This window comes from Colletotrichum paranaense (assembly GCF_030867605.1).
Source record: "Colletotrichum paranaense strain IMI 384185 chromosome Unknown Scaffold_14.1, whole genome shotgun sequence".
Taxonomy (NCBI): domain Eukaryota; kingdom Fungi; phylum Ascomycota; class Sordariomycetes; order Glomerellales; family Glomerellaceae; genus Colletotrichum; species Colletotrichum paranaense.
This window is the reverse complement of record NW_026848972.1, coordinates 186,640-213,863: the sequence shown is the minus strand read 5'-3', so window position 1 is coordinate 213,863 and position 27,224 is coordinate 186,640. Positions and strand designations below refer to the sequence as shown.

The window sequence follows — 27,224 nt, the reverse complement described above, 5'->3', positions numbered from 1 at the left end:
ACTGTCGAGTGATGCCCGTCAAAAAGGGAGGACCTTACAATGACTGAAGTTCGTTTGACTGGTGAAAGGGGAGAGCCTCTCGTCCCTCTTCTGCATCCACAAGATGGCGGCCCGCCAGGACGTCGAGGAAATTTCCTAGACCAAAATGACACTCATGATTTCAAGGATATAGAAAGGTGATTATAATCCCAGTTGCCCATGAAACAGAACTAGACCTCAAGCTGGGGTACAAATACCACAAGCCAGGCTGTAAGTGCTGACCTGTCGGCTAGACTCAACGACCAAACGTCTCCCTACGAAGTGTATGAAGGCAAGTTCAGCTTCAGAGCTGTCCTTCAAAACACGCTCAAGGCATGGAGCTTCCACTCCCTCTATCGCCTCTTCTACAACGTCCGCGACTCGATTCGCAACCAAACAAAGGTCGTCATCTTCAAGAACCGGCCCATGGCCCTCCTCGCCATCATGGTCCACGTCCCGCCCCTGGTCGCCACCGCCATCATGAGCCACCTCATCTACCACGAGTACTGGATCGGCGCGGACCTCACGCCGAACCGGGAGTGGGACAAGTCAGCCAACCTGCTGATCCAATTCGCCGCCAAATTCCTCGAGATCATGATCATCGGCTCCCTCACCACCATGATCTTCACCTTTGTCCGTCGCGAGGTGACGCTCGGCCAAGGGACACCGCTGGCGGCTTTCTTTGCTGGGAACAGCTTCAGCTCGCCCGAGTTCCTCTGGTCCGACGAGATGACGGCCATGCTGCGGGGGCGCTTCTCGACCGTCTGGAAAAAGGTCTTTTTTGTCTCCTTCCTCGTCATGTGCTGCGTCCTAGCCGTCGTCGTGGCGCCCGCGACAGCCACCGTCCTGACGCCCTTGAACGACTGGTGGATGATGGGCGGGTCGTGGGTGTACATTGATAAAGCCGGCGCCGACATCTTTCCCCGGACGCTGACGGCGGCGGATACGGTGGCCGGCGACGTGTGCGAGAGGGCCGGCAACCTCGACTGCCCGTCAGCCGGCTGGGACTCGTTGACGCATCTCGTGAGTTACCTCCCGTACCAGGCCATTCTCAACGTCACAAAGGGGTCGTACATCCGCATCCCGGCGCTCTTCCCGCTCGCCACGCCGGAATCCATTCTGCAAATGTCAATGTCCGTTCGCGAACCCGGTGTGCCGCGCGGGTGGGCCGAGTCTCGCATGACGCTGCCGCATCGTGTAACGGGTGCCACGTTGGCAGCGACTACGATGCTCTGGCAGGATGCCCTTACGTTGATGGATCAAAAGGAGAAGAAGTATTACCGCGGGTCGGACTATCGGTACTCGACGTTCCAGGAGCTCGCGTCTATGGAGACTCGATGTCGCGTTACCATGGTCGATGGCAACAACACCACGTCCGGTGATCGTCGTCGTCCTGTCAACTTTCCAGAAGTTCGGAACGAGGCCTCTTTCACCAATAACACCGATATCATGGCCCTAGAGAACCCGACAACGCAAGCTTTATGGACAACCCTCAACGGAACGACCCCCCAGCTGTCCTTCTTCGACATTGATCCCAAAGGAGACCTAGCCGCCAACGTCTCCATCGGCGCTATCATCTCCCTCCCACGCCAAGGAGGCATCGCCGTCTACGGATGCCTCACAGACGCAGAATGGATCGGCGCCAACACTTGGATCAACATAGATAACCACGTCTGGACAGACGGCTGGCCCTTCCCCGTGACCTGGAAACCCGGCAGCCGCAAAGTCCTCATCGAGACCTCCTTTGCGAACCTGACCAACGCGGCCGTCGACATCGAGGGCACCACCGTCTTCCAGCGCCTCGCCGCCTCTGCACGGCTCATCGACTCTCCGCTAGGCCTGCCTTGGACCGTCGGCCACGTCGAGACGCTCGTCAACTCTATGCTCGCCAACGGTATGTCTCGCACCGCGCCCGCCGCGAAACCCATCATCACTCTGAAGGACGCCGACAGCGCCTGGTGGCGCAACTTCTTCCCGCGCAAGACGCAGTTTGGGTTCCCCGAGTCTGGCACAGCGTTCGACGTGCCGGAAGCCGTGCGGGCCGCGGCGCAGAGGCTGCATTTCCGGGGCGAGATGAAGGGGTTCGCGTACTCTGCCGGGGACGATACCGTCAGATATTCCATGGTGGGTTTGTTCGTTTACTGTGCCGTCGCGGTGGCGTTCATGGCGTGGAGTCTTGTCGTGGGCGTCACGAGCAAGAGCTGGGAGTCGACGCCGGAGCTGTTGGCGCTGGCGATGCGGAGTCCGCCACCCGGGGACGAGAAGATGCCGTCGAGTATCTTGGAGGATACGAGTGCGCTGCGGGAGAGGTATTGTATTGTTGCGAGCGGGTCGGATGTGCTGCTTCGGCCGATGGATGGGCTGGAGGAGGTGCCGGAGGAGATGAGGGTGAGGCCGAATGTAATGTACAGATGACGGGAGGGAATGTTTGGCTGGCTGCCGTTAAACATACAGGCTTCTCTCATCAATACGTCCTGCTGTTCAAGGTTGTGCCATATGTTAATACTCTAGTGAACCTCTTGCGCTTGTAATAATTCCTCCATCTCCTGGAGGCCGGACGATGTAAGCCCATCAATTTCAAAGGCGCCATTGACTCCTGATGGTCTCATGGTACGTAGCACTGCCAGATTCTCTAGTCAACCTATGGATTTGTATGGTAGTCCTGTTCGGTATGGTCAGAGAGGTGATTTATCGATCTTCGAGTTTGGCCCGTCATCGCCACATCCTGCGAACACTCGTTGGTTTCTGGATGTTCGTCCGCACTCTGGGCGCTATAAAATCCTCAATTGGCCAGTCCATTTTTTGAAATACCTTACCGTCATGGTATCATATCGTCGGGCTCCAGTCATGGTTGGTACGTTTGAGGCTCTCAAGGGTGAATTGGCCTCGAGATTGGTGATCTACCATTTCAAACACAAGTTCCGATTTAAGCCGCCATCACCACCAAGAAGTCTTACTCTTTACTTTCTCTCACCAGCCCTCTATTCGTGTTCTCCATGAAATATTACTCGGGAGCCTAATAGACCAGCAATATGAGTCGTGGTGATATGGAGAACAGAGCAGCGGCGAGTTGTCTCATCAGTCGTTTTGGCCGGCGTATCTATACAGACATACGGAGAGAGAAAGGGCAGTTTCTAGCCGCTTTCTCGCATTCGAGTCACCGTACTCATATTGGCCAGCGTATTTGGCACCAAAATTACGCTGCCAACGAAGCAGAGATCACTACATGGGTCAACGGAAACATGACCTCGGCAACTGACATACAGAGAACATGAAGCTTCGCCCAAGATGAGGGGGTCCAGCGTTGTTATTTCCCCTTTGAGAAATAGTGCCTGTCTTCCTGGGAAAACATCCCGAGGTCGCAAGATCAACTCTCGGTGAGGCCCTCACGAATGATTCGTCTCAGCCCCTTCACCTTGACTACCCGAAACGGCATACATTGGCACAGAGGCGAGGCCCATTCTGCGACCACATACACGTGATGGCGAGACGCTGCAATGCAAGTATGTCGTGCATATTTTCGATATCTCGAGGGCATTTTGGCTCCGCTTCTGGCGGTTTTTGCGGTCTCGGCCGTAGCATTTATGCCCTCTGTGCCCTCCACGTGATGGGGCAATGCTGCGATGCAGGTATGTCGTGCATTGTTTTTGGAAGTTGCTTCTCGAGAGTCTCGGTGTAGATGGCAGACTCACCGAACTTTCCCTTTTTATGAGTTTGAAGTTTTAGGAACTTAGAATTTGTTTGATAGAACTTCTGGTGGTGATCTAAACATGCCAACAAGGACGAAAATGAGGCCGGCGAGTCTCTGGCTTGCATCAGCTCGCATAGTCCCGAGGAACTTTTTCTTTTGTGCATCCTTCCCGCCAACACCCGCAGATGCGTAGGTCATTCCTGCATACTTTCTGCAATGTATTTGGGGAAAAAGGAAAGTGAGGTAAGTCTAGGACCTGAAGACTTGGCGTCTGAAATGCGTCGTAATTTGACAAACGCGGCACGTCGACCAAAGCAATCTAGATCTCGGGGGCTCGTAATACCGGCAATTGCCCAAGGTTCCTTAACTTAGGTAAGCCTTGTGTTCCCCTGAGCGGACCACTCCCGTTCGAGACAAGAAAAATGGCGTAGGCGCAGAGACATATGTCTCTCAGCGCCTCTAACGTTTCTGGATGAAATGATGTTTTGGCCAAGAAGAATCCTGCGGATTCACACGGTCACACAAAGATGGCTCGAAGAATCGAGCGGGTCAAAGGCTTTTCACCCAAAAGTGTCCTGGTGTCCCAGTTGCACCCCCACAACCCGGCGATCTGTCTAGGTATTTCTCTCTCTTTCAATGGAAAATGTGAGCAAAGAGATCTTTGTCTCCCCATTCCAGTTGTCGTGTCTCAGTTCGACTCAAGAGATGCGCTAGTTGCGGGCGAAATTCCGGAAAGCTGGTTCTTGTATCTTATACTTTCCCAGGGGAAATTCCGGGGAGCAGGTACGGTGCAAGGGACTTGTCAAAGTCGCTGTCGACGCCGGTACTTCGATATCTCCCTACCTTACCTTACCGGTTGAGTGTCTACCCACTGCTTTGCTCTGGATGTCTTGCGTCCCCTGGTCCGCCATACTCTCATTATGGAAGCGTCATGAAAATAGTAGTCGTTCCCACCAAGCTTTCCAAAGGAGGCTCAGTCTCTAAGTCTTTCAGAGGCCTAGCCCCCTGGCCCCCCCAGAATCTCGAGGTGCCCCCAAGACTAAGCTCCTCCCCTGTTCCAAGCATGTCCAATTACAACCCCTGCTACCACGGGCGCGGCGCCACTACTCAAGGAACAAAGGTCCACGGACGCGCTGCACCATATTCTTTTTCAGGCGACTTTTTTTTCCTAGGGGCACGTCAACCACCCGAAAGTCCACAGACTTCCTTGACATTAGTGTCCGCCGGGCCCAGATCCAATGGAAACCTGAGTTTGGCACTTGCATCGAAAGGTACCACCATTACCATTACCACCATAACCACCGATACCAAACCAGACCACTAGGATACTTTTCCTTTATCCACGACGCACTCACTACCTTAGGAAGCTCTGCTGTCCACTTCTATTTCGTGAGGCATCTCTGCTTACTCCTGCAATGAGGCCCTGAACTCATTTCGTCTTTCTTTCCTTCATCCTCATATACGCAATAGGGCGAACTGCGATAAACTGCTGGCCCTCTCCCCCATCCCCCGAAAGCACCCGACCAACGCTCGAGAGACGAAAGCGACGCAGCCCGCCGCCACAAAAAGGGGCAGGCTGACAGCCAGCAATCAACCATGCGCCGTCGTCAATGGACGGTTGTCATTCTACTCGTCTTCCTGTTGATATGCGCATACACTGTATTCACACTTCCCTCCGATCGACGACCGACAGTTCCCATACCAGGCTCCGACAAACCCCCTCCGCCCCCGCAAGATCAACAGACACTCGGTGACGATGCCGCCGCCGCCGCCCCTCCTCCTGACAGACGACCAAAGTCCGCTGGCGGCACCGGGTCACACCCCATGTGGCACCTCATGACGAGCGCCGAGAAAGAGTTCCAGGATACGCTGAAGCGCCAGTCCAAGACGCTCGAGGAAGCCGTCAAGGAGTACAAGCGCCGCTACAACATCCCGCCGCCCCCCAACTTTGACAAGTGGTTCGAGTTCGCAAAGGCCAGCGGCGTACAGCTCATTGACGAGTTCGACATGATACACGAGATGCTCACACCCTTTTGGGGTCTGAAGCCGGCGACGATACGGGAGCGGGCGCGGGAGGCTCTGGGCTTCGATAACAAGCTGATCGGCCTCCTGATCCGGGACCACAAGATCAAGCACATTCAGGGCGGCTCAGACTGGCAGCGCGATGCCACCTCTGGCATGATGAAGAAGTTCATCGAGCACCTGCCCAGCATGGATATCGCCTTCAACATCCACGACGAGCCGCGCGTGGTCGTCCCTCACGAGGACCTCGCACGCCTCGTCAGCCGCGCCAAGGACGTCAACATGCCCAAGGCGAACGCTGCCATTAACCCGGAGAACGCCTTTACGAAGCGCGCCGCCGGCCTTAGCGAAGGTAACATCATCGACGAGTACAAGCGCACCCGCTTCAACGTCTTCGCCCACCAGCCCACCTGGACGCACTCTCGCATGTCCTGCCCACCCGACAGCCCCTCGCGCGGTCTCGAGGATGACGAGCTGTCTGACGACATGAGCAAGTACGGAGTCAGCGAGCTCGGCTTCGTCTACAACGTCACCGCCATGTCGGACATCTGCCTCTCGCCTTCCCTGAGCGCGACCTACGGCTTCTTCGATCGCCCCAACGCCTACAACATCGTCCACGACCTCTTTCCCATCTTCTCCCAGTCCAAAATCTCCTCCTACAACGATATCCTCTACCCGTCGCCCTGGTACTGGTATAAGAAGGTCGCCTACGACGAGTCAAAGGATATGCTCTGGGAGCAGAAGCAGGACCGCCTCTACTGGCGCGGCTCCACGACGGGCGGCTTCTCCCGCAACGGCGGCTGGCGCCGCCAGCACCGTCAGCATCTCGTGCAGAAGCTCAACGCCGCCGACCAGGCAAAGATCTTCATCAACCGCGGTGACGAGCAGACCCCCAAGTGGGAGGTGAAGGAGGTGCCCCGCGGCGACTACCGCGAAATCGTCGACGTCTTCTTCTCGCACGTCGGGCAGTGCGACCCGGGCGACTGCGACGCCGAAAAGGAGTTCTTCAAGATCCAGGGCCACGCCGAGCAGCAGGACGCATGGAAGTACAAGTACCTTCTCGACATGGACGGCAACGCCTTTTCGGGACGCTTCTATGCTTTCCTGCAATCACGCTCCCTCGTCTTCAAGCTCGCCATCTTCCGCGAGTGGCACTTTGAGTGGCTTAAGCCCTGGGCGCACTACATCCCCATGAGTCTGCAGGGCGACGACTGGCTCGAGAGCGTGCGCTTCTTTGGCGACGGCGCGCTGGGGCGCAACGAAGCCGAGCGCATGGCTCTCAGCAGTCGCGACTGGGCGAATAAGGTGCTTCGCAAGGAGGATATGGAGGTCTGGTTCTTCCGCCTCCTCTTAGAGTGAGTTTTACCAACCAAAGAAATCACCTATGTTTGCTAATTATTTCGACGTAGGTACGGTCGTGTCATTGACGACAATAGAGATAACATCGGCTTCGCTGTCGAAACTATCCCAGAACCGCCGGTGTAGACACCCGCTGCTGCGTTCGTGCCTGCCAGGTGGCCACACATCACCATTGGCCAGATTCACGTTATTTGCGTCTTCTATGTATTTTTTTTCTTTTTCCCCATGGGGAAAAAAGCACGAAAAAAAAGGAGTTCTCTGGGTAAACATCTTTACGCTATGAAACGGGAGGGAGAGGGGGAAGGGACGATATCAAAGTCTGTTTTTCGTTGTTGCTTTTTTCCCCGTTCTTAGAGAGTCTGTCTATTGTTCCCTTATACCACATGAGATTTTGCTTTCTTTGTACCTTTTTCTGACTCATTTCTGCTCGGTCTCCAAAGTATGCTTAACAGGAGGATCACCTATGGCAGAAATTACACATGATGGGAACGAGTCGGGGAGAAAGAACCCCGCCGAGCTCGAGGCGCTGAATGAGAAGAGCTACGTATACTTAATTCAAAGTCATGACAACAACGTATTACTTGAAACCATCTCTCTGCTTTGTTCTTGACGAATGTTGGCAAGTCCGTCAATGCGTCGATTGGACGTACTCAATCATGACAATATAACAATCGCGTGAGAGTGAGTTCATCATTGTGACATCCATGAAGTCTAAAATGACCACCATCGCGGCTGCCCTGTTTTTTTAATTCTCCACGTCCAAACGCCTAAATGGTTTGTGAAAAAGGAACTGATGTTACATCACCGCGCCTCCCCTCTGACTCAACGCGCCACCTCTTCAATCCTCATCTTCCTCATCGCCATCGGCATCGCCGTCAGCGTCCCGGTCCGAGGAAGTGCCAGGCGCACGAGAAGTCTCTTCAACCGGCTCGGCCTCTTCGACATAGCCAATGGGCTTCTCCTTGTACCGCTTCATGTTCTCGGCCGGGGCCCCCTTGGGATCGGTAATGGAGATCTCCACCTCGTTGACAACCTGCGTCTCGTCGTCCACCTGACTAAGGGTACGAGCGATATTCTTGGCGCGCTGGGGACGGATGGTCGTGCGTTGGATGACCGGATAATAGTACGCCGCCTTGGGCCTGCCGCCCGCGGAGGGCTCGTCGTTGAAGGCGAGAATGACCTCTTCGCTGTACTTTGTGTTGTGGTCCAGCTCAATCTCTTTTGTCGTCTCATACGCACGCAGGCGCGAGAACTGGAAGCACGGGTTGGAGCCGCTCTGGTACGTGTAAAGCGATTCGTCGTCGCGGTCAGGGTTCTCCGGATCGAACTTGGCCCGGAAGTTGTCGCCCGTCGTCTTGGTCTTGGGGAGGAAGAAGCTGTAGTCCATCAGGTTGGCGGGCTTGGGGTTGCGTGCAGGATCGCGCTCGTGGGCCTCAACGGCGGCCTGGAATGCCTCGTTCTCCTCGGGGCTTCTGTCCAGCGGGCGGAGCAGACCGCTGAGCAGGCGACTGTCATACTTGTTGGCGCTGGCCACGGGGTTCGTGAGGAGCTTGACGGTGACGTAGGCGCCCGAGTCGGGGAAGGCGTCGTGGTCGGGCAGCAGCGGCAGAGACTGCGTGAGATGGACGTTTGGTTTGCTCGGGTGGCGATGGCGGGTCGGGTTGCTGAGGAAGCGCTCGGCGCTCTCGAAGCTCTTTTCGATCTTGCGTCTGATGGCGGCCGGTGAGTCTTTGTCCGGCTCAGGGGAGCGACGCTTCTCTGCGCGCTTGATCTTGGGGTTGATGAATGCTCCCGCGGCGACGCCAGCCTTTCTGGGTGCTACGGAGGAAATGTATTCTGTTCTTCTCAGGAAGGAGACTGATGCGTCGGCGTTGCTCTTAGCTCGGCCAAGGGTCGACAGTGGTCTCAGCAGGGCTCTGTCGTGAGGATGAACGGCAGGCGGATGCGAAGAGGCTTGAATAGCTGTATCGATGTCAGTACTGAGCTCCCCTTTGGTACAACGCGGCTGCGCTTACAGCTCTCGTCTCCGTCAAAGATACCCGGCATGCCTACCAAGTCCAAGGGCATGCCGAGCTCCGCATCGACCTCGATGTTGAGAGGCTGTTCTCTTGCCAGACGTGATGCAAATCCCGGCGTTGTATACTGCCCGCTAGCCAGGCCAGTGTTTGGGATGTCGAGGAGCTTGGGAGGATTAGGGGGCGGCGGGAGGGCGTTGGAATATCGGATTCTGGCAATGAAGTCCTGATGGATCATGCGCTCGCCGCCGCGAGGCGCCGAGGACGACATCGTGGCCTTTGGAATGCGTGTGCGTTTGGTGGGATCGTTTCGATATCTGAGTCGCAATTGAGGGTTGAATTGAATTGCTGAGGAGGAGAGGATGGCTTCGAGTACTGGCAGCGGGGAGCTGTCGTCGTCGCGGTCGCGTTGAGTAGGAAGGTGCAATTGGCCCAGAAAAGTTCCACGAGGCTGGAGTTTGGGGTACCTTACCTGTACACTGTGGTTGCGCCAGCCAAACGCCCGGACCTCGACCTGTAGCCTTATCAGCTCTATCAGACGAAGACACAGCACCCCCCAAAGCTGTCAACCTGGAAGCTTGACGTTAACGTACACCATAAAAACAAAAAGAAGACGCAGTGTCGTAGATGAAAAGTCAGAGACAGATTTGTCCTCTCTATTACAATACGTAGTATGAGATGAATGATTTCAAAGCAAAACCGTCACTCATCAACGGGGCAATGGCTCCCGACCGTGCAGGAGGACCTCCTGATGCGCCCCGTGTAGTTGGCCCGTCGCAACCATCCATGCACTCATACCCGTGGCCTCCTTTCTATAGGTACATACAGTTTGCCTTCGCCCATCGTCGCCATCCGGACTTCGTCAAAAATGTGTATTCATCCTCGCGCACTGTCTAATTTTTCTTCCCTTTCACGTGCCTAGACTCTTACACTTGTCCCACCTCGACGGGCGTGACAACGACATTTGTCTCTCGTAAAAACCCGCTGATTCCATCGCGTCGTAAAGTTGCGTGGCCCCCCTTTAGGAGCTGTTCTTGGCGTAGTTCTTCTTGCCAAAGGTGAAGGGAACGTAGCGGTACTTGATCATGTGCTGAATCTGCTTGCGCACTGCAAAGGAGGGAAGGTCAGCTGTGTGCCAGGGTGAAATGCCAGGGAGACAAGGCGTGGGGGTAGGAAACGTACTCGTCAGGAAGAAGAGGATAAACCAGTACATGACCAGGACGGGCCAGAAGACGGGGACATTGAAGATCTCCCACCAACTGCAGAAGAAGGCGATGGCGATGGCACGGGTGGCCCAGTACCAGAACTTGAACTCGGGGAGGCGGCGAATGAAGGGCTTGAACTCCTCGTCCTGCTTGGTGGGGAGAATGCCGACACCACCGTCCTCCATCTCAGTGTCCATAGCCTCGTTGGAGGGGTCAAACTTGGGTTGCAAGAAGGCCAGGAACAAGTTGAGCAGGTAGATTCCGAGAGCGTAGGCGACAATGTACCAGCCCTGCGCCACGAAGATGCGAGCGAAGAAGCCCAGGAGGCAGACGCCCGTGGCGATCCATCTGTAAAGCACGAAGGGGGTTGACTGATCGAGAAGCGCCTGGTATTGCTGCGATGAGAATTAGCAAGATGTCGCTGGCAGACTCCGGGGGGAATTTATCGTCGTCGTACTCTTTGCAGCTTCGAGGTGTGGGCTGTGACTGACGAGAAGGCAGTCTGTTCCGGCTCGGCAGAGTCCATCTTGGGCGGTATTTGCGCGAATGAACTTTGATATGAGATACTCGTGCAATAAGCTTGTTCGCGTGGGTTGGCGTGGATATGTAGCCGTTAACGAGGGTGCAAGTCTGGGATGACGATGCTGTGGGAAGAGGCCGCCGCTGCGCTGTCGCGATCTGTCAGGACGAATTTTTGGGTTGACGGGATCTCTGGAGATGGATTCAAGCCACGTAAGGCTTGCAACAAAACTGTCCCTTCCCTTTGAGATTGGCAGCGCGCTGCACCGCGCCTGCTTTTTCGCCCGAATCTTATCCGGCGCAGTGATTGGATTGCGCCCGTCAGTGATTGGATCCCCTGAAAATGGCCCGAACCAGCCCCTGTGGCGCAGCCTGCACCCTGGAACCAGCCAGAGGATCCGTATCTGCCCAGGATCCCGCTGCTACAGGTGATTGCAGTGTTGGAAGATCGAGCCTGTGACGCGGGGGGAGCTGTCACAGTGCGCGGCGAGTGTCTGTGCCTCGCCCGACTGTATCCTCGGCTTTACAGAGCCGATGCTTTCCAGCTATCCTCGAGCTTGGATCAAACGTCAAATGGAGCTCGACCTACCTGTTACATCACAGCTCCATCAACAATTCGTGTCATTTATTTCAGACGACATCTTTGTATCAATCGAGGCCAAGATAAATCATCTCGTGTTATACTATAGCTCACAACATAACGTCTCACTCACATTGAGCGTCTTCCCGAGCTCTCATCTGCTTCACCATGAACTCACTCAGATACCTCCGGCCGGTGGCCTCGCGTATGCAGACGCCGACGCTGCCCAGACTCTCACGCGGATTCGCCAGCAAGACATACGAGTTCATTCAGGTCTCTCAGCCCAAGCCTGGTGTTGGTCAAGGTAAATACTGTTCCAGCCGTAATCAATCATCACTCTACGACGACGACGCTCATCATGATCCACTTTAGTGACGTTGAACCGCCCCAAGGCCTTGAACGCCCTCTGCACTCCCCTCATCCATGAGCTCAACGATGCGCTAAGGGCTTTCAACGCGTCGGACGAAACGTCCGTCATCGTTCTGACAGGCTCCCAAAAGGCCTTTGCAGCCGGTGCCGACATCAAGGAGATGGCTCCTCTCACCTTTTCAGAGGCATACACCAAGTCCTTTATCGAGTCGTGGTCGCTTCTCACCACCGAGGTCAAGAAGCCCATCATCGCCGCCGTTTCCGGTCACGCGCTCGGCGGAGGCTGTGAGCTGTCCATGATGTGCGACATCCTCTACTGCACCGAGACTGCCAACTTTGGCCAGCCCGAGATCAAGCTCGGCACGATCCCGGGTGCCGGCGGCAGCCAGAGACTCACCCGGGCTATCGGAAAGTCCAAGGCCATGGAGTTGATCCTGACGGGCAAGTCCTTCAGCGGTGCCGATGCCGAGAAGTGGGGTCTTGCGGCCAAGGCATTCCCTTCGTACGAGGTTCTCATGGAGGAGACGCTGAAAACGGCAGAGACCATCGCCGGCTACTCGAGGGTGTCCATCAACGCGTGCAAGGAAGTTGTGAACAAGAGCCAGGATCTGCCTCTGAGGGATGGTGTCGAATTTGAGCGGAGAGTATTCCACAGCTTGTTCGGCAGCAACGACCAAAAGATTGGCATGAAGGCATTCGCGGAGAAGAAGAAGGCAGAGTGGACTCACTCTTGAAAAGCTTCATGCTTGTGAAAAGACTAGTTGTATGCGAAATAGCCGAGTCTGGCAGAGACATGATGTTGTGCAACCACGATCTTGGGCAAATGAGCGCGTGCGTGTGTTTGGGGAAATCCGTTAAATTACTCGGCATGAATAAGACCATGTAAGAGCACACAGTCAGCCCAGCACCACCTTTTTGCTTGGCCATGTTGCTTTGCAGGAAAAAGGATGATGTTACTTTTCGGGGTCTCTCTCGTACAGCCCTTGCTTGCATGCATGATGACTTTAGTCTCGAGATTCTTCGCCTGCCTTGGCCAATGCCTAGAAAACCACATAAACCACAGTGTCTTCATGCCTCGCCGAGAATACGCAGTTTAAACCTTTAGTCTCAAGAAGTCCGGAGAGTCGGTGGGCGTTGAGTTCGTATTACTTGGAGCCTACAGGGGGCTAGCCCGTCCCAAAAAGTAGCGGAGGGGTTGCAATGATCTCAGCTTATTGGCTCCGCGTGGGAGTTGGGATGCTTTTTGAAGCTAAGGGCAGGGGTAGGGGTCGGCGGCGGGCGGGAACCAACGTGGGGTTGACACCCAACTTGGGGCGGCCAGCGGGCAGCCGTAGCCTGTAGGCCACTGGACCCGTCCCTTAGCATCCAATCCATTTGACGGGGTCACCTCACAGGGCGGTCTCTGACCATTTCTGACCCCTTACACACCTTTTTTCCTTCCTGAACCCGTAAGCCTTTGAGCCTGTGAGGTGCTTCTGCTGCAGCGGCCACGGCGCGCCCAGCTTTCGGCCCCGCCACCCACCTCACCTAAGGCTCGCCTGACAGCCAGTCTTAAACCGACATGTTCCCCTCGCGATTCCGCTGGCCAAATCTCCTCATGACATTGTCTTCGTGTCCGGCAATCCAGGGATCGCGCGGAGCGATAGTTCCTGCATGGATTCCTCAAAGCCCGCACTCGATCTGGAGAGGGAGTTGACGTGCTCTGTAAGTGTCGTCTGATCCAATGCTCTGTAGCGTCGCCCTAGGAGAGGGGCACTTTTTTTCAACCCCCATTGGATTCTGCAGGACTCTAGAGATTATATGTGCGCTGACCGACTTTTCTTCTTGCCTTCTAGATATGCACCGAGCTCCTTTACCAGCCTCTGACTCTGCTCGATTGTCTACACACGTATTGCGGTGCCTGCTTGAAGGACTGGTTTTCTTTCCAAGCGCAGCAGGCCGAAAACTCACCGACCCCGCCCGCACCAGGGACAAACATCTTCACCTGCCCGTCATGTCGTGCGCAGGTTCGCGATACGAGGCACAATGCCACCGTCGCCACTCTCCTCGATATGTTTGTGGCTGCGAACCCGGACAGGAGGAGATCTGAATCCGACGTGGCGGAAATGGTGAAGAAGTACAAGCCAGGTGATCAGGTGCTGCCAGAAGTTAAGATTCCCGAGAGAACAGCGGAAGAGAGGCGCGCAGACGACGAAGAAAGGAGGTTACTGGAAGATGTGCGGGAGATGAGCCTCAGAGACGCCGGAGTAGACTCTTCCTCGGGACATCGACATCGACGGCGTAGAGAGGACAGCAGCTCTGCCGATGGACGAACCAGACGGAGCCGGGACCACAGTCGGGACAGCCGCCACACCCACAGACATGAGGGCAGTCGGAGACCGCGAGACGACGAAGGGAGGCCTACTGGGGACCAGCTGCAGCCGGATTCGAGGTCGGGCGAGCAAAGGAGACGGCGAAGGAGTGAGTCGAGACAGCGTGCCCAGGATTCATCCGACATGAGGCGTCGGCAAATCGAGCACCAGTCGTCACTCAGATCACTCATAAGCTCGAGTGATTTGAGCGAGCGCGACGTGCAGAAGGAAATTGAGGATTTTGCCAGACAAATCCAGGAAGAGGGCTTGTTGGATGGGCTCGATCTGGACAACATCGACCTGAGCCGGAACGATGAGCTGAGTCGGAAGATTACAGAAGCTTACAGACGACGGCAACGGGAGCGGGAGCGAGAACGAGAGCGCACCAGGGCCGAAGGAACGAGAAGAAGGGACACCAGTGGCCAGCCCAGGCACTCTCCAGATCGTGTGCAGGAGATCAGGTCAAGTGCATCAGACACAAGCAGGCCCAGTAGCAGGCAACGACCGCACTCAAGGTCAACTAGTGCAACTGGGTTTCCTGATGATCGCAGCCGGCCGCCACTCTCACAGAGCGCCCTGCATCTTGAAGTTCGACCAGAGGAGAGGCGGCGACGGAGGCGAACCTCGAGCGGCGGTCGCAGCGCGACGACACCCCTCCCAGCAACGCAGTCCGAGACCCGCGTCGCCACTCGATCGCAGACCGATCTGTCGTCACGAACACATTTTGGTGAAGCAGTTGCCCCGAGAACCGTCTTCACCGAGGCGAGAAGCTCGAGCACGCCATCAGTACCTACCACGACGCAGTCGCCGACGACCACCACTTCGCCAGCACCGCGCGAGCTGACCTTTGCTAACCGCATGACGAATTCTTCTGCGTTGGTGTCTTCCAACTTTGCCGCGTCTCCGCCCATAGAGCCGTTGTCGCCTCGTCTGCAGCGGCCAAACCGGCCGGCAGACTTGTCCATCATCAGCCAAGCAACTTCAGGCCCTGTCGGGCTAGGCTTGGGTTTGGGGATAGGGAGTCCGACCACCCCCGGTCATCAACGAACACGCTCGCAACTGTACCCGGAGCCCTCGATTACGTGTTCCCGCTGCGCAAAGCAGCATATCGAGTACGAGCTACACTACAACTGCGGCATCTGCGCCAGCGGAAATTGGAACATCTGCATCGACTGCTACAGGTCCGGCAAAGGCTGCTTGCACTGGTTTGGCTTCGGGTACGGAGCGTGGGCCAAGTGGGAAAAGGCTCGGCACACGGCACACGAGGACATACCCAGACCTCACATGCTGACGGCGAATCGTTACCTCCAGCCAAAGATCATCCCGGGTGGAGCGGAAGGCAGGCGAACTCTCACGACCGACGATCCGATGAAGCGGTTGGAAAGCGGCAACTTCTGTGCTCGATGCCAGGCCTGGGCGAACGAGTGCTTCTGGCGATGCGACTTTTGCAACTTTGGCGACTGGGGGTTTTGCAATAATTGCGTGAACCAGGGACGATCGTGCACACATCCGCTTCTGCCTCTGACGTACCAGCCTCAGCCATCACACACGCCACCTGCCAGTCCCAGGTCGCCTCAGCCGCCTCACGCGGCCGCTGTGCTGACGGGGCCTAACATTCACAATATTGGCCCCTTTAAGCCCCTGACGTTTACGACGCGCTGTGACGTCTGCCAGGACCCTATCTCTCCCAACCACAGCCGATATCACTGCTTCACTTGCACCAGCTCAATCGAGCCGGACACGCAACCTGGCGACTACGATGTATGCACAAATTGTTACGCCAATCTTGAAGCGCGTGATCAAATCAGTCCCGAGAATGGGCACGCGGGCTGGCGCCGGTGTCTCAACGGCCATCGCATGATCGTGGTCGGCTTCCGCGACGGGCCGGGCGGGCAGCTGCGGCACATACTATCCGACCTCGTGGGCGGCCGCAATCTCCGCATCACGCAGTCGGATGGCACCGACGACCAGGCCCCGCAGAAGTGGTGGTGGCACGAGGGCGGGCAGACGAGGGAGCGCTTCGTCACCAGGGACGTTGCGGCGGACGCCCCGACAGGCGAGGGTCTCGCGCAGGGGTTCCCCGCGGACGGCGGCGTCGGGATGAGGGCGGCAGCGACGTGGGCGTGGTATCCCAAGGCCGAGGACGAGCTGTTGTTCCCCAAGGGGGCCGAGATCCGGGAGATTGAGGACGTGAACGGGGACTGGTTCTTTGGGGTGTACATGGGCGCGAAGGGACTGTTTCCATCGCCGTACGTAAGGCGGCTTGATGATCATGCAGGATAGTAATTGGTCGGTGGTCATTGGGGGGAGCCTGAATAGTAAATGCTGTGATGAATGCATCGGCGACTTGGGCGAGCACGTATCCCCGTCTCGGATACTCTCCCATTAATAGGTGAAATGGATAATTCTTGGTTCATTGAGGATCGCTTCGTGAAACTTCTTTTTACCACGATGCTTTCGAACCGGATCTCGATGTCACAGTCACAATCAACAATCTTGAGAAACAAGTAGAAAGAATTGAGTCAATCCGGCTCGGCCGTCATAGTCACCGACTGCCGGCCCCCGGCCCCGTCACCCGCGCGCCCCACACTGACGGCCGCTAGCGGCTCTGACGTGATTTCTGAAGCTGAACCCAATTGAAGAAAAGCCCCCCACTACGGATGCATGCTTGCAAGCTTAGAAAGCCGAATGCCGGAGACCCGTTTCCTCAGCACTTGGACTCGAATTCCCTAAGCTCTCTTCCTACCACACACCCGCAACACGGCCAACTGGTTTAGTTGAATACTTGAGCCCTGTCTTGAGGTAGCTCCCGCAATTAGAAAGCCCAACATGAGCCGCATCGCCGTCCGTCGCTTTGCGACAACGGCCGTCCGCGCCATTGACCCGCCGACGGCTTACTCCCTCAACCTGTCCCGCGCGCAAGGCGTCGTCAAGGGCCTCACCGGCGGTATGTTCCCCCACACACTCAATTCAGACCTTGCACGAGGGAAAGGGATGGATCGAAACCCCATCTGTAGCAAAATCCACTGACACTGAACCACCCCCTCAGCAATCGGCAACACCCCTCTCATCCGCCTCAACCGCCTTTCCGCCGAAACAGGCTGCGAAGTCCTCGGCAAAGCAGAATTCATGAACCCAGGCGGCTCCGTCAAGGATCGCGCCGCCCTCTACGTCGTCAAAGACGCCGAGGAGCGCGGCCTCCTGAAGCCAGGCGGCACCGTCGTCGAGGGCACCGCGGGAAACACGGGCATCGGCCTCGCCCACGTCTGCCGCTCCCGCGGCTACAAGCTCGTCATCTACATGCCAAACACCCAGTCCCAGGGCAAGATCGACCTCCTGCGGCTGCTCGGCGCGGAAGTCTACCCCGTCCCCGCCGTGGCGTTCGAGAACCCGGAGAACTACAACCACCAGGCGCGCCGCCACGCCGAGAAGCTCGACAACGCCGTGTGGACGAACCAGTTCGACAACACGGCCAACCGCCGCGCGCACATCGAGACCACCGGCCCCGAGATCTGGGAGCAGACGGGAGGGAAGATCGACGCCTTCACCTGCGCGACAGGCACCGCCGGAACCCTGGCCGGCACGACGCGCTACCTAAAAGACGTCTCCAACGGCCGCGTGAAATCCTTCCTCGCCGACCCCCCCGGCAGCGTGCTGCACTCGTACGTCTCCTCGGGAGGGCAGCTCGTCGAGCGGAGCGGGTCCAGCATCACCGAGGGCATCGGCCAGGGCCGCATCACGGACAACCTGCAGCCCGACATTGGCCTCGTCGACGGGTCGCTGACGATCGCCGACGAGAAGAGCATCGAGATGGTGTACCGCTGCCTCGACGAGGAAGGGCTGTACCTCGGCGCCAGCTCGGCGCTCAACGTCGTCGCCGCCAAGGAGGTGGCGGAGAAGCTCGGCAAGGGGAACACCGTTGTGACGATCCTGTGCGATGGCGCGTATCGGTATGCGGAGCGGCTGTTCTCGCGCAAGTGGCTTGAGGAGAAGAAGCTTTTGGGGGCGATACCGAAGCATTTGGAAAAATACATTGTTTTGCCTTAAGCAGTTTATTGGTCGTGGTTGTAGAGCGGACCTTTGTCTTTGGTCGTTGGTTGTGTGCGTATTGTGTTGTATACATAGATAATTTTACATATCAGCTGTACATAGCCCCTTTTTTGGAGCCTCTCTGATTCTCTGATTCTCTCCCCCCTCTCTTCGCTTTTCATCGCCCCCTTTTCTATCCTATTCCTCATGCCTTGCTATTATCACACATCATTCCTGCCCTCTCCCAAGCCATCGCTTTATCCTACATACCATGTGCTTACTCGGATCCAAAGAGCGCATTGTACGTCTTGAGCCCACGCTCGGCAGGGAACGTCTGGTTCTCAGCAACATCCTTCACCTCGGGCCCCAACGCCGCCGCAATGGCATTCAGCCGGTCTGCGATCGGCTTCTCCACCACGCGCGCGGCCAGGAACAGGCCGTGCAGGATCGGGCTCGCGTACGAGAGGTACTGCGTCCGGCTGTGCACGAGGTACGCCACGCCGTCGACGCGGTCGGCGTACGCCTCGGCCGGGTGGAGCTGCAGCAGGCCCTTGCCGGCGGGCCACCGCTCGACGAGCTTCTTGGCCAGGCGGCCGACCTTGCCGTCCACGTCCTTGCTGTCGTTGTGCTTGACGGCCAGCACCGCCGACAGGTGCAGCGCGGCGCCGATGATCTGCGGGTCGTTGTAGAGGGCGAAGCGCTCCTGCTCGGGAGTCGCGGCGCCCTCTTGAGCGAGCTGCCTCTTTCTGAGCTTGCGGGCGTTGGGCGCGTGGCCCTTGTCCTCGAGCATCTCGAGCACGATCTCGGCCCACCGCAGTGCCTGCTTCGTCTTCTCCTGGTCCCACTCGCTCTCGACGGCGCGCATCTGCACGAAATGCAGCACTTCGTTGACCTTTTCCGAGTTGTCGAGCTTCATCCCCGTCTTGCGGACCTGTCTCGCCGCCTCGATGATGGTGTAAATCTGGCCCTGCTGGCCGGCGATGCGAATCATCTTGGCAAAATCCGTCTGGCTGTAGTGGCGCCCCGCGGTGCGCATGCCCGAGAGCAGGCGGCCAAAGTTGTTCCAGTCCTGCGGGGTCTCCATGGCGCGGAGAGCCTTCCAGGTGATGTCGCGCGAAGGGGGGAGGGCCTCCTCGTTAATGTGGTTGAAGCGGTGCTCGAGGCCGTCGATCTCGAGGTATACAGGGTCATTTTTGAGGCGGTGCTTGAGCTTCTCGGAGAAGACGCGCTTGCGCTGGTGGATGGGGAGGTGGTAGGGGAGGATGATGTTCGTCTGGATCTCCTCGAGGATCGGGCCGAGGCCGGGCGTCGTGGTCTTGTCGAAGAGAACTTGGGGGTCTGCGAAAGAACGGCAAGCTGTCAGCGAAACTTTCTTCATAGGATCAATGCGAGATATATATCACGAGACGACGTACTTTGACGGGCAGGCGTCTGACCAAAGGACCGCTGCTGCTGCTGCTGTGCCATGCACGCCGGCTGATCCCACACCGACGCCTTTGCGCCCCTAAGGGCTCTTCCCATTAATATCCTCGACATGATGGGCGATTTGGGTTGTGTATAAGCTCGTCAGGCTTCCTATCCGTCGTCGGCGAAAAGGGAGCTACTCGGGATTGCCTGCAGGGTAGCCACCCAAAATTTTGGATCGAACGAGTCTCCCGGCCCGGCGGCTCCGCATCATTGATGCACCGAGCCAATCACAGCCCGCAATTCGCACCTCGAGCCTCTTGAACTTTTTGAACCCTTTAACCAAGCTCTGCCTGTCGTCGCTCGATCAGACGTAGTTGTATCGTCTCGTCCCGTCCCACGACAAGACACCATCACCACAATGAACGCCACAAGTCTCTTGCGGCCGATGGGCTGCCTGAAGACGGCCCTCCGCCAGACGCGGCACCAGAGACTCCTCGCCCGGTCCATGGCCACCGCCGCCGCCCCCGAGCCGCCATCATCTACACCCTCACCGGCGACGCCCTCAGTGAAGCCGTCCTACTGTAAGGCGAACATCACCCAACTGCCACACGAACCCCAAGCAAGCTAACAAACCACATCACAGACGGCCCCCGCAACAAGCCAACCTTCGCAGTCTACCCTCCCCTCCCCTCAATCCGCCAAACAACCCACAAGAACCCTCTCCCCTCCCTCGACGCCGCCCAACGCACAACCCTCGACCCGACCGGCGCCCGCACCCGCCTCTTCGACCCAGCCCGCCCCGACGCCGCAAAAGTAGGCGACGTCCTCATGGTGACCACAAAATCGGGCGAGCCCTTCTCCGGAGTATGCATGTCCATCCGCCGCCGCGGCGTCGACACGGGCATCCTCCTCCGCGGCCAGCTCATGAAGGTCGGCGTCGAGATGTGGTACAAAATCTACTCCCCGACCGTCATCGGCATCGACATCGTCTGGCGTCGTCCCAAGCGCGCGCGCCGCGCCCGCCTGACGTACCTGCGCAAGCCCAAGCACGACATGGGCAACGTCGATCACCTCGTCTTTGCTTGGAAGAAGGAGAGGTACGGCACGCGCAGCAAGGGCAGGGCCGGTTCGAGGTTTTAAAAGAGATTGGGGAAGGATGCAAGAAATAGGCGGGGATGGGACGGTCTGTCTCTTCTTGGGGGCTTTGTCTACAAGATGAAGACGAGATACCGATTGGAGAGGACCCGTTTGCGTGAAGGAGGAAGGCTTGTACGTTGGTGGAATGTACGATTAGGGAAAAAAACGGGCGAGCTGTACAACATTGGCCTGTGTAGAGTCGTGTACATGAGCAAAATCACATGAAATACTAGAGGCAGTGATGGCTAGTAGAGAATGGTATCGAGTGACATGGTGACTGACAAAGGGGCGGACGACCAGGTCACGGCGACAAATACATTCAACAATAATGTCTCTTGGGTCGGTCATGTCGAGGCCTGAGTTAGAGCAGATACTCAGCATCATCACAGAGTCACATCAAGGATTGAACGCGCATAGGTGTTCATCAATCGTCATAAGTGTACAGTATACTAAGAATGTACAGTGAGAACAAACGCCAAAATCAAAAGTCTGTCCGCGGCCTGAGCCATCTAGTCCGCCTTGGTTTTATAGAAACGACTGGATTCCGCGCCAATAAAAAAAACATGTGCCCACCCTGATTACTCCATAGTACAAACTCCTTGCAATGTATGCTCCTTTTTCCTTTTCTCACAAAACAGGTCAAATCGCGGGTCTTGCGGGTGTAGTGACTACTCTCCGCGGAGGCGCTGTGATTACGTCGCTGTCGGTATCCGTAGTCTCGTCATCGACGGGCTCCGTATTGCGTCTCCTCATATCCTCAGCCATCGGCGGCCGTTCGTCGACACCAAATGATCTGCTGCGTCTGGGGAGATTGGTGAGGCTGTCTTCGTGTGGAATCACGGGGCCAGGGTGAAGGAATTGAGTAAAGATGCCTTGACCCCTGTTCGTGCTCATTCTTCTCGACCTCAAGTTTGACCTCGTGGCGCTGAGCGCAGTTCCCGTCGATGCGGCAGTAGCAGACCGGACCAGAACTGGCTGCGCCTCGGCGGCTTCTTTCTCGAACCGAGATTCGCTTGGCAAAAGAACAGCGCGATCCAAGCCGTAGGGGAGACCACGATGGCGACCACGGATTTGCATTGCAATCATGATGAGCTTGCCTCCAGTGGTGAACTGAGAGCAGAGGGAAGCATTGACGTTGGGATAACCCAGACTCAACCCGACCGTACCGTATGCACTCACGATCTCGAACAAGACCGAGTAGACGTCAAAGTCCTTGTTTTGAATCCTCTTGCCTTCTGTGATGGCCAGAATGAAGAGCCCCAAGAAAACGTACCACAAATCGAAAGAAAGTTGGCGACGCAAATGGGTACCGACGTATGACCAGGCGCTATTCTCGTTGGTACCCTCCATATCCTCGTCAGGGCTGTGGTAAACACCCAAAGATCTCTCTTCGTACACGTTGGTGCGACGAATGGAGATGGCGATTGGAAACACGGAGATGTACATCATAATCATATATGACACTTGCACAGCAGGATGCAACAGCGAAATGTTGACAACCGAGAAACCTGCAGTTCTGGTCGACGCAGCCTGGAAGATACCATCCACAATGCGAACGTGCACCGGCAAATGGCTCACAGCGTTATCGTTCAGCTACAAGTAGTGTCAGTCAGCGTAGTTCAGTTATGGGTAGCGAGAATGACTTACATCCAGCAGGACAAAGAACAGCAGGTCAAGAACGTTGAGGCCGATGAGAATGATGAACAGCCACCAGGTAGCGCCCGCTGGGAAAAGCAGAGTGAAGCAGCGACGCGGGTGGTCCAACAAGAAGCGTAGTTCCTCCCATAGTCCTGTGCGTTTTGGCACAATCTTGGAGAGAATCCAAATAACGACTCGGAGCATGATGGGGAAGCCGGTGTTGCCAATGATGATCAGGAAAGACATGATCAACAGGATGAAGGACGCGTCGTTGAACGAGTTCATGCTGTCAGGCGTGAGTGTAAGTCCCAAATCATTGAAGGCCGAGTTCGCCGTGAAAACACCCCACCACGCCTTGCTAACACCCGAGTTCTCCACGATAGCGGCGTACTTGGCATTGGAGCTCGTGTAGATCCAAGGAAGGAAGCAGGTGATGGCGAAGAGCGAGAAGCCCCAGAAGTAGCAGAGCAAGATGACGGCGAGTGTCCTCAGGGAGCGGTATTCGATACCACCCAATTCCTCGCGCTGCTCAATGGTCAAGCCCGGGAAGGCTGAGTTGCGTCCCATGGTAGGCGTGAAACTCAGATACGGCATGTCCTCGACCTTTTCGCGGGTCAATGCAGTCCTGATGGTGTCGAATGTCTTGCTCCTGACTCTCGCAAGAGGGTTGTCAGAGCTGCTGCCTTCGCCGTTGTCACTGCTGGTACCCTTGAAGAACTTCTTGGGCTTGCGGAGCGAGAATGGAAAGATTGTTCTACCAATCACCTCGGCTTCATCCGCAATCTCGTCCTTGACCGTCCTCTCGGTATCCCTGGGTCGCTCAGGCTCCTCGATTTTGATCGTCTGTGGGCGGTGGACATTGTTGCCGATGCCATCCGCCAAGTTGTTCGCTCCGCCGTTAACGTGGATATGCGGAATACTGCCGTCTCTCTCGTCTTCGGGTTCAGGTGCTGCATCGTCTTCGACTCGCTTTGGTTTCATGCCCTTCTCTGCGTCTCTGGGGTTCGGGATTCGCAGGGTCTCATCAGGCCCGGCTCGTTGGCGCTCAAGAATGGCAAAATGGGCGGGCGAGTGCGGTGATGGAAGCTTGACTTCCGGTTCCGTGCCGTCGCTTCGGAAGACATGCTGGGCAAACGTGATTCGACCTTGGGTGATGTCTGTGCCGGTTTCTTCCTGGGTTTCGGGTGCTCTGGCGGGCGAGTGTTCTCCCGAGTTATGTGCTGGGGTGTTGGGGACGGGCACAAAGCCATTGCTCCCCGGCGAGATGCGGCCATCCTCATCCTCCTTCATATCGAGTAGAATTCCATCATTGGTCATTCTCGAGCGGTGGCCATTGGTGTGCATAACCTTAATATTGCGCACGCTCAGACGGCCCCTTTCAACCTGGTTCAAATCATCTCTCGCGCGGGACTTTGACTTTGAAATGGTGTTTCTGCGTTGTTGGCGAGCCTCGCGGACAACTCCTTGAAATCGCTTCTCGAACCAGTACAGTCGGAGAAACACAACAGAAGAGTGAATGGTGATGGGGTTCGAGGTCATGGTAAAGAAGTAGAGGCATGCTTGCTGAAAGGTGTTGAGTAGGTTGACGTCGACTGTGTTGAGACCGGCTTGGGTGTTGGCGCCACTTGCAAAGTAGAGTGCATCAATGTAAGCCAACTGACCGCCGGCCGAGGCAAAGATGAGGATGGAGCCCAGTATGGTGAGACTGACAATCCAAAAGTCTGAAGGGGGAGCGCGGTGCGCAGATTAGTGCTGTGCGCAGCGCAAGGCCTTGTGGGCACTGGGGATAGATGGTAGTTGGGATGGTGGTGAACTTACAGTGAGCCGATATGAAGTTGAAATGGGGCTTCTTGGATATAAAAGAAGGCTTGGCTGCCCGAAGCTGGTCGAGCAGCCAGCCGCGCGCGGTTTCGAGCATTTCTCTCGGATCGCGAAAATGGGCTTTGTTGGTGTTGTTGATGTAATGGAGGAAATTCCCCTCCGGTTTAGAACCAGAGCAGACAAGACATCGGCCTTCGGGGGGAATAGGTATAAGAGAGGTGGTGCAGTGAGAATGGGCGAAATGGTCCAGGCCTTGGCACTGTGGCTGTGGCTGTAAAGCTTTCTAGTCTAACCGTCCTGGTGTAGAGGTCGAGGATTGGATGACGGCTAAGCTGGAATTCATGACGATCAATTGGTATGGCGAAAGGTGGATGGGGTAGCAGTAGCCAGTCGTAGCAAGTGTGACATCAGTCTTGATCGTCTGTTATTGTTGCAGGGCAGGTAGGTTTAGTCGGAGGGCGCAATGGAAGAGGGAAAAAACAGGATGGAGAAAGAAGAGTCGAAGTATCCTGAACGCAGTACGGAGTACAGGTTATTGTGTGGTAATGCGTGCTGAGGTATGGATGGCCTTGATCGGACGGGTCAAAGAAATGAGATCAAGATCAAACTTGGTGCTGCAAGTGTCGCAGGTGCAGCCAAGCAGATTGGATTGCAGATGCCGAAGCCAGATGAGCCAGGGAGCAAGCACGCTGCACCACTACGGCTCGAAGTGGGAAGTGGCTCAACACTTGGCTCTTCACAAGGAAGAAGCAACCTGAGCTGCAGGCGCGACTGTTCGAATGACAAAGGTCAACGAGAGCAGAAAGATGGGAAAGAAGTGCCAGACTGGATTAATGTACCAGGCAGGCAGATATTTGTGCTCTCCTACCCACCCCCACGGCCCAAGACGAAACGAAGGCGTCAATCCAATTTTTCCCTCGCTGTTATTATTTTTATTTTATTTTTCCTTAATCAGAGAAAGGGAGGGAAGCAATCGGCTTGCGGGCGTGTCGGGGGGCGTAAGTACCTTAAGCTCTGGACGCTTGCCCTGGAACTCTGGAGACTGGAGTCTGAAGTGTGGAGTTGACAGTTGACCGCAAAGAGGTCCTTGTGGTCAGCCATCCAACCGCGGTGCATCCAGCAGCATCCACAGTCTGCAATGTCCACTCTTATCCTTGCCGTGGAACTGGAGACGCCAAAGGTAACCGTCCCGTCAGCACTTTCGACTTTGGACTGGCACCATTGGAACCTGGCATGGAAACTCGGTGGAAAAGTGTGTCGAGTTCGACCGACGCAGACCCTTTCCTTGCGGTGCCTGGGCGATAGGTACTCCGTACCGAGCTAAGCTTTTCCTGGCACTGGGAAGTACCTGCGGCTCCACCGCGGATGGAACAGAAGAGATACATCTCAGATGTACCCTAGGTACTTCGTCGCCAGTGCACCTCTGACGAGAACGATGGAGTGGGCCGTGGAAGGAGGGAGCCTCGAGAATCGAGATTACAACGGGCAGCACCTCACCTCACCGCACCTCACCTTACCACCTTGCGTGCTTACCGAATGTGTACGGAGGATCAGAACATCTCGGGAGCACCGCGGATGCGGCTGCAGTCACCTCACGTCAGTCATATCAGGGCTGATCACCTCACACTGCCTGCATCACCTTACCTCTTGCATACCTTTTTCTAGACCATTGGATGGTTGATCGCACCAAATATCCCCTGCTACAGCAGATGGATGCAGCATCATGTCGAAAACTTGTCGGAATGATCGCCAATCATATGCGCACATCATTCATGTGCTACTATCTTTATGCGACATCCAGCATCGGCGTCCGCCCGCTCGAGTCTTGGTCCTTTAAACCCCCATGCGTTACTACACAAGGTACCTACTTGGGAGTTGGGACAGCTTGCAACACGCCTGCACCCCCGGCACGCTTCGGTCTGCTCCGATCTCGTCCACCGGTCTGTCTTAACGTGGCACCAAACACTTAGCCTGCCATTTAATGGTTACGCAAGGTAAGATTGGTTGCGACTCGCGAGATCTGTTTCGTGGCGTACCATTCCAAGACACGCCAGAACAAAATCCCCTAAAATCCCTAGAATCCCCCAACCAAGCTGGCGGAGGAGTGCCAAGTAACTTTAATTTTAGGTGGGTCAGCAACATGTCGCCCGTCTGTCCAAGCAGACACTCGCACGCGTGCTGTTCACGCCCAAAGGAGCAACAAGAGCAACTGCATCGTGACAGGGGCACCACGTCCTACCCTCCCTCCCACGCCAGCCTCTGGTGTACACTACATGGCTCTAGTACGTCATTTTGTGCCAGCACATCTCATCTCTTACCCTCCTTCGCTGCATCTCATGGCTTTCTTCGACGCTGTCCATCCCTGATATTCCTGACTGACCATCTTCTCAGCTGCAGTTAGCGCAACTCCAGCATGTGAACACATGCATACTTACCCAGCACTACCTAATGGGCCAGCCAAGACATCCCACTACGTTTGATATATATGTACAGCAATGGCAGTACTACCATCGACCCAAGATGCAGTCTAGGTATCCCACACAATTAGTGCCCCTCAACTGGTCTGTCTACGAATACTTGGTGCAGGCGTACGGAGTACACATGTACGTATACCAAAGTCAAATTCGTCCGTTACTCCCATTAGCACCGCGAATCCGGGGTTTTACTACCGGTACCTGACGAGCAAGCGTCTGGCATGTTTGCGACCGCCTCACAATCGGTAGGAAACTGGCTAAACTCCCGGACGCGCGCACCATCAATATTCCCGTGATCACAATACCACCGATGAATAATGCCTCTCTACCCCTATACATTGAAACGGCATGGCACTTCGCCTCCAACAGGACATCCCGGCCGAGAAGACCATCAATCCGACCAAGCTCCCAGCGAGTGGTACCTTGTCTTGTCAGGGAACATCCAACCCTACCAGAAACACTCATTCGCTGCCCATGGCTATGGTAATGTTATCAAGCAGGTGCCATTTGCAAGCCACGGCAGCCTGTGAAACCCGTCGGCGTCCCCAGGAGCATATCCCTCATCCTGATGCCCATTGACTCTTTTTTA

The 27,224-nt window shown here is 56.1% G+C and overlaps 10 protein-coding genes across 10 annotated transcripts; 6 read left to right on the top strand and 4 right to left on the bottom strand.

Moving 5' to 3' along the window:
* Positions 1-39: 39 nt before the first annotated feature.
* On the top strand, positions 40-2,433 carry CPAR01_13936 (uncharacterized protein; the record flags this gene model as incomplete). Its single annotated transcript, XM_060498188.1, has 2 exons — positions 40-176; positions 273-2,433. The coding sequence occupies 2 exons, from the start codon at positions 40-42 to the stop codon at positions 2,431-2,433; spliced, it is 2,298 nt and encodes a 765-aa protein (XP_060342922.1).
* Positions 2,434-5,305: 2,872 nt separating this feature from the next.
* CPAR01_13935 (uncharacterized protein) lies at positions 5,306-7,216 on the top strand (the record flags this gene model as incomplete). Its single annotated transcript, XM_060498187.1, has 2 exons — positions 5,306-7,086; positions 7,141-7,216. 2 exons carry the CDS (start codon positions 5,306-5,308, stop codon positions 7,214-7,216), a joined length of 1,857 nt encoding a protein of 618 aa, XP_060342921.1.
* Positions 7,217-7,928: 712 nt separating this feature from the next.
* On the bottom strand, positions 7,929-9,619 carry CPAR01_13934 (uncharacterized protein; the record flags this gene model as incomplete). Its single annotated transcript, XM_060498186.1, has 2 exons — positions 7,929-9,052; positions 9,106-9,619. Coding segments are annotated over 2 exons (1,638 nt in total), but the record flags the coding sequence as incomplete, so codon positions are not given.
* Positions 9,620-10,126: 507 nt separating this feature from the next.
* On the bottom strand, positions 10,127-10,836 carry CPAR01_13933 (Rer1 family protein; the record flags this gene model as incomplete). Its single annotated transcript, XM_060498185.1, has 2 exons — positions 10,127-10,705; positions 10,768-10,836. 2 exons carry the CDS (start codon positions 10,834-10,836, stop codon positions 10,127-10,129), a joined length of 648 nt encoding a protein of 215 aa, XP_060342919.1.
* Positions 10,837-11,577: 741 nt separating this feature from the next.
* On the top strand, positions 11,578-12,512 carry CPAR01_13932 (enoyl-CoA hydratase/isomerase; the record flags this gene model as incomplete). The annotated part of the gene is made up of 2 exons (XM_060498184.1): positions 11,578-11,713; positions 11,782-12,512. 2 exons carry the CDS (start codon positions 11,578-11,580, stop codon positions 12,510-12,512), a joined length of 867 nt encoding a protein of 288 aa, XP_060342918.1.
* Positions 12,513-13,431: 919 nt separating this feature from the next.
* CPAR01_13931 (uncharacterized protein) lies at positions 13,432-16,412 on the top strand (the record flags this gene model as incomplete). The annotated part of the gene is made up of 2 exons (XM_060498183.1): positions 13,432-13,482; positions 13,614-16,412. 2 exons carry the CDS (start codon positions 13,432-13,434, stop codon positions 16,410-16,412), a joined length of 2,850 nt encoding a protein of 949 aa, XP_060342917.1.
* A 546-nt stretch (positions 16,413-16,958) lies between these two features.
* On the top strand, positions 16,959-18,176 carry CPAR01_13930 (cysteine synthase; the record flags this gene model as incomplete). Its single annotated transcript, XM_060498182.1, has 2 exons — positions 16,959-17,076; positions 17,179-18,176. The coding sequence occupies 2 exons, from the start codon at positions 16,959-16,961 to the stop codon at positions 18,174-18,176; spliced, it is 1,116 nt and encodes a 371-aa protein (XP_060342916.1).
* Positions 18,177-18,435: 259 nt separating this feature from the next.
* Positions 18,436-19,694, bottom strand: CPAR01_13929 (uncharacterized protein; the record flags this gene model as incomplete). The annotated part of the gene is made up of 2 exons (XM_060498181.1): positions 18,436-19,514; positions 19,574-19,694. 2 exons carry the CDS (start codon positions 19,692-19,694, stop codon positions 18,436-18,438), a joined length of 1,200 nt encoding a protein of 399 aa, XP_060342915.1.
* A 289-nt stretch (positions 19,695-19,983) lies between these two features.
* On the top strand, positions 19,984-20,705 carry CPAR01_13928 (ribosomal protein L19; the record flags this gene model as incomplete). The annotated part of the gene is made up of 2 exons (XM_060498180.1): positions 19,984-20,146; positions 20,209-20,705. The coding sequence occupies 2 exons, from the start codon at positions 19,984-19,986 to the stop codon at positions 20,703-20,705; spliced, it is 660 nt and encodes a 219-aa protein (XP_060342914.1).
* A 636-nt stretch (positions 20,706-21,341) lies between these two features.
* Positions 21,342-24,258, bottom strand: CPAR01_13927 (trk family potassium uptake protein; the record flags this gene model as incomplete). Its single annotated transcript, XM_060498179.1, has 3 exons — positions 21,342-22,295; positions 22,350-24,061; positions 24,159-24,258. 3 exons carry the CDS (start codon positions 24,256-24,258, stop codon positions 21,342-21,344), a joined length of 2,766 nt encoding a protein of 921 aa, XP_060342913.1.
* Between the last annotated feature and the right edge of the window lie 2,966 nt (positions 24,259-27,224).